Raw genomic sequence first — 12,210 nt, forward strand, 5'->3', positions numbered from 1 at the left:
ACAACTCTGTTCTTGAAGGCAAAAATCGATCCCTGATTGAGGGTATGGAGCAACAGCTGCACCGGGCTGAGAGAGCTGAAAAGGCCCTGGCCACGGCTGAACAGCAGAGGGAGAAACTGAAAACTTCCTTCCTTCTTTCTCCAGAATTCAAAGCGGCTGTAATAGACAAGGCTTACCCCTTCTTTAAGACTGGCTTTGACAATTGTCGGGCACAATTTGAAGAGGCCGGGCTCCTTCCTCCAGACAAGTAGAATTTTTCTGATTTTGGGCGGGCTATTGCATCGCTTCCGAAAGATGGAGAAGAAAAGAAGGCAGACTCCCCCATTGAAGAAGAGCAACCAGAGCCTGATAATGTAGTCATAGACTAGGATTTTACTTTCTTCGTTTATTCCCTTTCTGTAATTCTTGCCCTCGGGCTTTCATTAATGAAATTTCAATTTCCCTCAATTGTTCTTTATAATATTCTGACAAGTCTTCAAGAAACCCGGGTAATATAACTGCTTGTATGCAAATAACCAGAAAATTTTCTAAGTGTTGTGAATTAACCGGTAACTTCAAATAAGTACCCGGGATTTTGATCCTTACAATCGAATCAAATGCCTTATACTCAGTCATTAACCCAGATGTAAGCAACCATAAACCCGAACATAAAACCTTAATGCGTATACCAAAAATGGGAAAATCGGGCAAGAGAGCATATCTCGGGATTTAGATTGGTCGAGGTGTGGTGTCCCGAGCCAGGGTGTAGTGCCCTGGGCTTGTTAAGAACCAAGGTACGGAGCCTTGGGCTGGGGAACATGTCCCAGGACTTGGGAATGGTCGAGGTGTGGTGCCCCAAGCCAGGATGTAGTGCCCTGGGCTTTTTAAGAACCAAGGTGCAGAGCCTTGGGCCGGGGAGCATGTCCCGTGACTTGGGAACGATCGAGGTGTGGTGCCCCGAGCCAGGGTGTAGTGCCCTGGGCTTTTAAGAACCAAGGTGCGGAGCCTTGGGCCGGGGAGCATGTCCCGAGACTTGGGAATGGTCGAGGTGTGGTGCCCCGAGCCAGAGTGTAGTGCCCTGGGCTTTTAAGAACCAAGGTGCGGAGCATTGGGCCAGAGAGCATGTCCCGGGACTTGGGAATGGTCGAGGTGTGGTGCCCCAAGCCAGGGTGTAGTGCCCTGGGCTTTTAAGAACCAAGGTGCGGAGCCTTGGGCCGGGGAGCATGTCCCGGGACTTGGGAATGGTCGAGGTGTGGTGCCCCGAGCCATGGTGTAGTGCCCTAGGATTTTAAGAACCAATGTGCGAAGCCTTGGGCCGGAGAGCATGTCCCGGTACTTGGGAATGGTCAAGGTGTGGTGCCCCGAGCCAGGGTGTAGTGCCCAGGGCTTTTAAGAACCAAGGTGCGGAGCCTTGTGCGCGGGGAGCATGTCCTGGGACTTAGGAATGGTCGAGGTGTGGTGCCCTGAGCCAGGGTGTAGTGCCCTGGGCTTTTCTTTAATAACCGGGGCCTAGTACCTCCCAGGATAAGATAAAAGAAACATTCATAACACTTTTTCTCTGAGAAAATAGATCTTTCATTTATTTCTTCCATGAAATAATTATATCTGTCATGCATAGTACTTTTTCAAATTAAATACATTCCAAGGCCTTATAAGAAAACGGCCTTGGGCATCTTCGAAATAAAAAGATCCCGTACTGACCCTTCGGGTGATCTTATAGGGTCCTTCCCACCGTGATTTTAACTTCCCAACAGCCCCGGAATGATTGACTTTCTTCATGAATAAATCTCCTACTTTGAAGTCTCGGATCCGGACCTTCCTGTTATATGTTTTCATAACCCGGCTCCGATATGCTTCCATTCGAATGAATGCTCGGTCTCTCTTTTCTTCCATCAAATCCAACTCCATAGCCCGGCTTTGATCATTGTCATCCGGGTAAGATTCTACTCTGGGAAGATGTTTGCCCAATTTCCACTGGAAGGACTGCCTCAGAACCATATACCAAGTTAAAAGGAGTTTCTTGAGTAGGTGCCCGGGGAGTGGTTCTATATGCCCAGAGAACACTAGGCAATTCTTCCACCCAGTCCTTTCCTTTGCCTTGTAACCTGGTTTTCAGTGCTTGTACAATGATTCTATTGACAACCTCTGTTTGGCCATTAGCTTGAGGATAGGCAACAAATGTAAAGTATTGTGTGATCTTCATTTCCCGGCACCATGATCTAATCTCTTTGCCCTGAAATTGTCTTCCATTATCTGAGATCAGTCTTCTGGGTACTCCAAACCGGCATACTATGTTTTTCCACAGAAATTTCAAAAATTCCTACTCTGTGATTTTGGCTAAGGGCTCAGCTTCCACCCATTAAGAGAAATAATCTACAGCAACCAGTAAGAATTTCTTGTGAGCCCGGGCAATTGGGAAGGGACCCACAATATCCATACCTCACTGATCAAAGTTGCAAGATGCCCAAACAGGCTTCGTAAGAGTGGCCGGGCTATGTTGAAAGTTTGAGTGGTGTTGACACCCTTCGCAAACCTGGACCACTCGGGTAGAATTTTGGCTAAGAGTTGGCCACCAGAACCCGGCAAGCATTGTCTTTCGGGCCAAAGATATTCCTCCGAGGTGTTCAGCACAACATCCTTCATTAATTTCTCGGAGGACATATTCCACTTCTCCCTCAGATAAGCATTTTAATAATGGTCCCTGGAATGATCTCCTGTACAAGATATTATTTAAGAGATCAAACCTGGGAGGTTGTCTCTTAATCTTTTGAGCTCGGGCTTTATCCACGGGTAATTCATTTTTTACAATGAACTTTATCAGAGATGTCATCCAGGAATTCTCTAATGTTGATAATGCTTCTTCTTCAATAGAAAGGACCAACCGGGAAACATGCAAGACTTCCCGGGTACTGACTTCTGATAGTGAAGCAGCCATTTTGCCAGAGCATCAGCCTCTCCATTCTCCTCCCGGGGTATTTGTTCAATACTCCAATCCACAAAGGTTTCTGCTTGGGCTCGAATGAGCTGTAGATATTTGATCATCATGTCACCCTTAGCTTCATAAACGCCTTTTATCCGTTGAGTGATTAATTGTGAATTGGAGTACAAAATAATCCGGGAAGCTCCAACCTCCCGGGCAGCTCAGATACCGGCGAGGACATCTTCACACTCAGCCTCATTATTTGTTATCCGAGAATCAATCCTTAATGCAAATTTAATCTTTTCTTCCAGGGGAGATATTACTACAACCCCTACTCCACAACCAGCAAGCTAGACGCCCCATCCACAAACACTCTCCAAACTTCTTCTTCCTCGGGATGAATCATTTCGGATAAGAAATCTGATAAGGCTTGTGCTTTGATGGCAACCCGAGGTTTGTATTCAAAGTCGTATTCTCCCAACTCTACTGTCCACTTGATCATCCGTTCGGATACTTCTGAATGAGTCATGATCCTGCCAAGAGGACTATAGGTAAGAACAATTATTTGATGTGACAGGAAGTAAGGTCGCAGCTTCCGGGCGGTCATGATCAAGGCCAAAGCAATCTTCTCTATTTCACTGTAACGGAGCTCGGGGCCTCTTAGAGCATGGCTGACATAGTAGACAGGCTTCTAATCAGAGCCTTCTTCTTTTATTAGAACCGAGCTGACAGCATACTCCGTAGTAGACAGATAAACAAATAGCTTTTCCCCGGGCTCCGGCTTCACCAATACAGGGAGCTCTGCTAGGTGAATCTTCAAGTCCTGGAAGGACTGTTCACATTTCTCATCCCACCTGAATTGTTGGGCCTTCCTTAGAACCTGAAAGAAGGGATAACTCATGTGTGCTCACCGGGATATAAATCGAGACAGGGAAGCAATTCTCCCGGTCAGCTTCTGTACTTCTTTGACAGATAGGGGAGATGGCATTCACAACACGGATTTGACTTTTTCCTGATTTACCTCAATCCCCCGATCGGTCACTATGAAACCCAAAAACTTGCCACTCTTGACAACAAAAATGCATTTGGCAGGGTTGAGCTTTATCCCGCAATGCATTAGAGTGGCAAAGGTCTCTTTCAGATCAATAATGAAATTTGCGACCTCTTTAGACTTGCCTAGGATGTCATCCACGTATACCTCCACATTCCGGCCCAGTTGCTTCTCAAATACTTTGTTCATGAGACGCTGGTAAGTAGCCCCTGTATTCTTTAACCCGAAAGGCATTACAACATAGCTGGCTTTATCTTGATCATTCTTGGCCAAGGGAATTTGATGATACCCCTGGTAAGCATCCATGAGACTCAGCAGTTCAAAACCCGAGGTGGAATCCACCAGTTGGTCAATTCTGGGCAGAGGGTAATGGTCTTTAGGGCAAGCTTTTTTGAGGTCGCGGAAATCTACACACATTCTCCACTTTCCGGTGGACTTAGGTACCAGCACCACATTCGAAAGCCATTTAGGAAATTGAATTTCTCGAATGTGGCCGGCCTTCAGCAGCTCCTTCACCTGTTCATCAATAACTTTGTCTTTTTTAGGACCAAAGTGTCTCTTCTTCTGCTTCATCGGGTGAGATCCCGGGAGAATATTCAATTGATGCTCCGATATCAGGGGTGAGATCCCTGTTAACTCTTGTTGGGACTAGGCAAACACATGAATATTAGCTTTTAAACAATTTATCAGACTAACCCGGGTGGATGAATTGAGGTCACGAGCCACCCAAATTTGCTGTCCTGGTCCGACCTCTATCATCTCCTGCTCCTCTTCAGCCACAAAATGAACCTCTCCCTTCTCCATTACTCTTCTTCCCACTTCATCAACTCTCGCTTTCTTCCCTTCCCACCTGATTTTGCTCTGATCAGCCCGGACTGCCTTCACATAGCACTTTCGAGAAGATGGCTGATCTCCCAGGACTTCTCTTACCCGTGCTCCCACAGGAAATTTTATCTTTTGGTGGTAGGTGGATGCTACAGCTCTTAACTCATTCATAGCGGGCCTCCCCAGAATGATGTTATATGAAGATGGGGAATCCACTACAGTGAAAGAAGTCATCACTGTTTTTTTGAGATCTTGGGAGCCTAGGGTTAGCGGCAAGACAATCTCTCCTTCCGGGTAAACCACATGGCCAGCAAAGCCAAAAAGTGCAGTTTCCACTGCTTACAAATGATAGCCCTGCAAATCCATTTTCATGAATGCGTCTTTAAAGATGACATTAACAGAGCTGCCCGAGTCCACGAAGACTCTCAAAATATCATAATTGGCTACCCGGGCTTGGATAACCAGGGCGTCATTATGGGGTAAATTCACCCCCTTTAAATCTTCCAGGCCAAAACTGATCACCGCCTCACTTTTCCTTACCCCTTCTACCTCCATACAATCCCTCCTACTTCTTGACTTCCTCGCCCGATTGGAGTCTCCATCAGTGGAGCCTCCCGATATCATTTTAATCAATCATATGGCAGGGGGCGAATTCTTCTTTCTCTCGGGCTCGGGTTCTTTCCTCCTCCCGGGCTCGTTCCTTGCATAACTCCTCAAACCTCCTCCCCATGAACTGGATTCTGGTTGCCGAGATGTCCAGGGTGGCAATCTCGGTCTTTTGTTGGCTTGGCCAGGTGCCGTGGCGGAAGGTAAGGCATAATCTCCCTTCAAAGTTTTGCAGTCTTCGGTATTATGATAACATACTTTGTGGAGAGTGCAAAATCCTCTTTTCTCAGGCCGAGATATTTGATAGTCCGGGGCCAGATCTGTAACGCCCCAGATTCGACGACTGTCCTCACTGTATCAAGACAGATCTTTCCAGCGTGCTTATGTCCCCTCACTCACACGCACCTTGAAAAACTTCCCAGGAGGTCACCCATCCAAAAATAGCTTCAAGTCAAGCACGCTTAACTTTGTAGTTTTTATGTGATGAGCTACCGAAAAGAAGATGCACCTTCGTAATATGAGTAGTACATATCAAATCTTTTAAGCCCTCTTCAACTGTACAGTCCATTACATTGAACAGTCTCGAAATCCCTCTCATTCTGGTGCGGGATCGGTTCATTCATGTTCTCTCCACCTAGAAGCCTGCCAGGAGCCGCTCATTGTCCGTGCAACCTTATGGCACCGGCGATCACCCCCCGTTCTCTTTGGCCCCAGGCCTCACATGCCCACCAGCTTCCGCTTGGTTCGTCCCCGAACCACACCGTACTAAGAGAGGTCGACTCTAATACCAACTGTAACGTCCCAAATTCGACGACTGTCCTCACTGTATCAAGACGGGTCTTTCCAGCGTGCTTATGTCCTCACTCACACGCACCCTAGAAAACTTTCCAGTAGATCACCCATCCCAAAATTGCTCCAAGTCAAGCACGCTTAACTTTGGAGTTCTTATGTGATAAGCTACCGAAAAGAAGATGCACCTTCGTGATATGAGTAGTACATATCAAATCTTTTAAGCCACTGTACAGTCAATTACATTGAACAGTTTCAGAATCCCTCTCATTCCGGTGCTGGATCGGTTCATTCATGTTCCCTTCACCTAGAAGCCTGCCAGAAGCCGCTCATTGTCCGTGCAATCTTATGGCACCGGCGATTACCCCCCGCCCTCTTTGGCCCCGGGCCTCACAAGATCTCTACTGCATTCCTGCACCTCCCTCTCCCGGGCAATCTTCAGAGGCACGTGGTGAGAGAAGTGCCCTGGATTACCCCTCCTCTGTCCCTTCTCGTCGGGCTTAGATACCCGGTCTCTTCTGCTTCTGGGCATCCTCCATATTGATGTATTTTTCTGCCCGGGATAATAAGTCCTCGAAGTCCCCGGGCACTTTCTTGGTTAGTGATTTGAAAAGTTCACCCACCCTCAAGCCTTGGGTGAATGCAGTCGTTTTTGTTTCAGTGGCACAAGTAGTAACATCTAGAGCCACTTTATTGAATCTTCTGATGTAAGCCCTTAAACTCTCCTCCGGGCTCTGTTTGACCTCAAAAAGACTAAAAGCAGTCTTCTTGTATTTCTTGCTACTACTGAAGTGGTGTGAGAACACCTTTTGAAAATCTTTGAACGAATGGATGCTTTGAGGAGCCAATCCCTCGAACCACCTCTGAGCAGAATCTACCAATGTTGTCAAGAACACCTTACACTTGATTCAATCAGTGTAAGAGTGTAACATGGCCATATTCTCAAACCTGGCCAGGTGCTCCTCGGGGTCTGCATTGCCGTCGTAATCCTTTATTTTGGCAGATTTGAAGTTCCCGGGAAGGGGTTCCTAGACAATGGCTTCAGCAAATGGGCATCCTTTGGCTATTTCCCGGGAAGTACTGCGGCTCTCCAACTGCCCTTCCAGGACCTTCATCTTTTGTCTTAGTTCCAGCAGTTCTTCTGCTACAGTTGGAGATTTGGACCCGACACTAGACTCCTCGTCCTCTCTCCTCATCTCCTCCTCCTCCCTCCTCATCTCCTGCTGCTGCTCCTGCTCTTCTCTTGGAGGAGTGGCCTGGCGAGAATGATCTCTACGGGCCATGGCCTTAGCCACCGCTTCAGAAATCATTCTAGCCAAATCCTCCGGGGTCGTGGTAATAAGATTGGGTCCTGTGGGAAGAGCACCACCACCTTGTCCCAAAGCTCGAGCATCATCACCATGAACCCGGGAATTATCCTGGTTAGTTCTTCGCGTACGAGCCATATCAACGTCTTAATCTCAAGTTTCCCATAGATGGCGCCAATGATGTGATCTGGTTGAAATAGATGAGCCGGGTAGGGGGCTCCAACGGATCAAATCAGTCATTTATAGTGTTTTGGAATTTGATTGAAGATAGTGGCTGCAACAAAACCTGCAACTAAGAAAGGAACTCATGAATGGGTGCCGGAGGGGTGTCCGACGTAGCAAATCCGATGCTTAAGTCAGCAAGTTTTAGATGAACACAAACAATATTCGAGAGGAATTATGTAAGTGCTTGAATGTTCAAAGATTTCCGGATCTATAAATGACATTGATACCTGCTATTTATAGTAGAAAAATGGGGTAGGTATCTCGATCCTCGTGTCACCTACTAAGTATGGCAAGTCGGCTACCCATACTTGTAGCTTCTGATAGCTTCTAGGACACTCCAAGCCCAAGTTGTTCTGACAGATTACACTGCCTGTATCGATAACACTCGAGTATGGTGCAAGTTTCGAGGTGGCCCGGATAATTGTGCGCTAGCCCGGGCTGTTGGTTGATCACCCGGGAAGAGGCGTAGTGCCCGGGCTTTTGAGGATGGTACCCGACATATTAGCTTAGTGACCCGGACCCATACAGGGTATCATTCATATTGTGAAAGTTTAGGCCTCAGTTAAGCGCGTGTTTCGTTGCTATAGAAAGTGTAATTTAATAAAATATTGATGATCATAATTAGAATAGTTAGACATTATTTAGCAAATTTAATTGAGTTTTGAGTGGTAAATTTAAAGTAGAATGAAATAAGGTACACAAACGATTTAAAACCTTTGAGAACAAAAATTCAGAGGTGTGAATAAATAATCATCAACATTTTTATTAGTAAAAAAAATTCTTAATCATTCAAGGAGGCCCAAATATTCTTAGTCGCTTTCGTAAGTTAGGCATATGATTTATTTATCTAATATTGAATTCAATATTCCTATTAAGAAGCAGATAGTGAGTACTTTCAATTGCTTAGCAATTCTTTTGATGAATTTGATGGAATTTAAGGTTTTCCGAAATATATAGACATAAATGTTTTTTTTTTGTGTGGTCTTACTTGAATCCTTTTTCTCAAGTGCTAGATTTTGAATAAATATGACATTTCAATGATTGTTCAAATAGTTAAAAGCAATGCAATATAGATATAAATAAATCAAAAAGAAATGCGTATGTATAAGTAACCAAGTTGTAAACATAGATTCAGCCACGTTATGTTGTTTGTTAAATTAAATAAATTATTTCGTAAAGAAGAAACGATAAAACAAAATCATGTTTGTTAAAATAAACCACTTGCCTGTGAAACAATAAAAACAAGGGGAGGAGCTTGAATTAAAAGTCATGACTCAATCCTCGGTAGATGCGTCTTTTTGCTGCGCTCTTTTTTCTTCTTTTTCACTGATTAGTGTGTTTTTTTTTAAGGCGTTCGTGGCTAGAATTTTTGTATGAATCATGGTTTCAGCATCTACATATGTATCCAAGCTTTTAGAGTAGATGTCCTACAAGTTAACGGTTGGCTAGGGAATTTATTGACTCAAGTGTATTAAACAATCTTTATTTTAATATAATTTAACTTTTCATAGTTTCGTTTTACTTTATCTGTATACCCATACAATTAGTATAGATAGAGTTCTTGATTATACTTTAATACAAATGAATCGTAATTTGATGTTGAAACTCATTTGTAAACACTGCATATTCTAAATTCGTTCCTAGTCGATTCAGCCGCCTAAAATAAGGATAAAGGCCGATCGAGACTAGCATCTGTGATGTTGTGTACTGCGTTTCTTGGTAAGGGCATAGAGATGTTCAGACATGGAGGGTAGTCATATGATGATTATACCGAACAACCATCCCTCGGATTTTCCAAGTGGTTATCATTCATCGAGAGGATAAGTCCGTGGTTATGATTGTACACCATTAGTCCTTACGATCCGGGACAACACTGAGGCTCTATATGCTAAGGCTGTGCTTTGACTCATTTACCGGCTCCAGAAGAGTCATCAGGTGGCGAGGTTGGGTATAGTTGCGACACATATAGGAGCCAGTGTATTGTAGTCGGGGATTCACCGCTCACCTACGGGTGTGGATATCTTATGTGATCTGATGAAATAATAGTGCGTGGAATATCTGGCCAGAGTATGAGATGTACATTGGAGAAGGAGTTCTCCAATGGTACATGCGATGCCACTATTTATGTTTATCACATTATGATCGAATTAATATGCAACCCTAGATGAACCAATGGTTGCAGATTCGATCGGGATATATTAGATGAAGGGACCGTACTGTACGCTAATCATAATCGACTGGTTCTTGCAGGCACTATCAGTGATACCTAGGGAGTCATGGGGCGATGCTACTAGACGCTATTACCATGATTCAATGAGTTTAATCAGAAAATAATTTCAGACATTCTCATGATCAAATGTTGATATATAGAATGGGGCAAATAAGGGTAAGCCCGAATAAATGATTATGTCCCCAATCACAAAGAGTTGTGAATCCACGGCTAGCTGTATCCCTGAATCAATGAGGGTCACACAAGTACTGGTTTACTAGTTCCCGTTGAGATAATAAATTCAATGAGTTGAATTTATAAGAAATAAGTTTGATATGATCAATCGATAAACTTATAAATAAAGTTTATAAAAGCTTATAGAAATTTTGAGAGCATGACTGCTAAAACAGTCAAAGGGAGTGCACCTGCCATATTTAGACATTGGTGATCTCGATATTATAGTGTGCATCATAATAACAAACAAGTTGAAATTGTCAAATCGATGATATTTGATCACCGATCGGGATTATGATGAGATTAATGTAATGGGAGCATGGATCATGGGCTTGTAAGAGTATAAGCTCATCATGCTAATTTATTAAAGTTCAATTGTGCTTTAGTAATTAAATTTTATTTTGATTGAGTCAAAATATAGCCCATTAAATTTTATAAAATATGATATTGATTTATGTAATATGAAAATATTAATGATACCATAATTTGATTAACTTGCACACAAAGCAAAATAATATTAATGCATGATATTCTCGTAATATATGTATTAATATTCGAGATTGCATTTAATATGGCTTGGATTTAGAATATTTAGTTAACTTAACTAATTGGATTAATTATGTAAAAAGAAAGGTTAAAAATATAATTAGAATATTTTTATTCTAATTTAATGATATGCATTGATCGAGAATTGTCAAGATATGGGATGCAATTTTGAAATATTTAATTAACTTAATTAATGAGATTAATGAAGTAAATTAAATATTAGAAAAATAAAATAAGATTTTATTATTCTTATTGCACGTGGCATGCATTCAAAAAGGTTTAGGATTTTTTTTGGCATGCAAATATTTTTGAATCTTTAATGGCCTTAATTGATTAGATTAATTAAGTAAATTAAGGATTAGAAATAATAAATTCAAAGGATTTAATCCTTTACCTCTCAAATGGTCCTCCTCTTTTCGGACAACATATACAAGTGTATCCACGGCGGAGGAGTAGCTGCTGATCTACCTCATGGCTGAAATAGATTGCTCGTAGCTCCCGTTTGATAACATCCTTTTTCGATTGGGTATGGGTTCGACTATTCCCACAGCCACTGAGCTAACAGCACGTCGTGCGAGCCTCCCACTGGGGTGGAAATCAGGCAATGTCATTTTTTGAGGAACGTATCGAGATATTTCACAGAAACGTGAAATCAAAGTAGGCGATAAAGTGTTAACTCTCAAAATTTTCTACTCGTTCTCGAAAAATATAGAAGAAAGGAGTATGTGCCGAAATATCACAAGTTCCCCCTCGTCCCAGGGATTTTGATTCTTAATGGGAAATAAGGCATCCGAAATTTTATTCTTCTACACAAGTCTTTTTCGGCTCTTCCCAAAATTCCAACAGATGCTCTCGAAATCTATTTACTTATGCAAGAAAAATTCGGCTTGAATCGATTTCTTCTTCGTGTACCATCTCTACGCAAAATGTCTTCTAATTTTCTAGTACAAATTAAAAGAGGAACAATTAATCCGGCTGTGGAACTGATTCGGAGATCGAAGAAAGTTTGTAGGGATTTTCAATATGATTCATTAACATTCTATGAATGTTTATTATTAAAATCATACGAGTGTCCAAATAATACATCTTGAATGGCAAGATCTAATAAAAATTTTAAAACTTCTGCTGCGTTTTGGACACGAGAAAACCGAGATCCCAACACAAGCTGCTAGGGGCAATGAAAACGTCTGTAAAGGGCTGTGTCGTGTATAGGTTCGTGAGCTTCTATGCGTTGTGCATGTGTTTTTGTTCTTTGTGTGCATCTCCTAGGCACACAGGTTTTTTTGGTTCGTGCTGTTGCGCGCCAGTTTCTAATTTCGGCCTTCTTACACACGCAGGTGCACGTAATTCTGCGCAATTGCGCTCATGCTTCTGTTTTATCTGGCTGTGCACGCAGCCACATCTCTTGCGCTGGTTTTTTCTGTTTCCTCTGCGTGCGTGCGGTAGAATTAATTTTCACGCGGCTACGCGCGAGGTTCCACTCTGAAAGGTTAGTCTGCGTGAATGCACGGAAAATGCG

The 12,210-nt window shown here is 43.0% G+C and overlaps 1 protein-coding gene across 1 annotated transcript; it reads right to left on the bottom strand.

Moving 5' to 3' along the window:
• Positions 1-1,906: 1,906 nt before the first annotated feature.
• Positions 1,907-2,914, bottom strand: LOC142507486 (uncharacterized). The gene is made up of 2 exons (XM_075619503.1): positions 2,513-2,914; positions 1,907-2,212 (listed from the first exon to the last, which is right to left on the bottom strand). The coding sequence occupies exons 1-2, from the start codon at positions 2,912-2,914 to the stop codon at positions 1,907-1,909; spliced, it is 708 nt and encodes a 235-aa protein (XP_075475618.1).
• Positions 2,915-12,210: the final 9,296 nt, after the last annotated feature.

This window comes from Primulina tabacum, chromosome 1 (genome assembly GCF_025594145.1).
Source record: "Primulina tabacum isolate GXHZ01 chromosome 1, ASM2559414v2, whole genome shotgun sequence".
In the NCBI taxonomy this organism is placed as follows: Eukaryota; Viridiplantae; Streptophyta; class Magnoliopsida; order Lamiales; family Gesneriaceae; genus Primulina; species Primulina tabacum.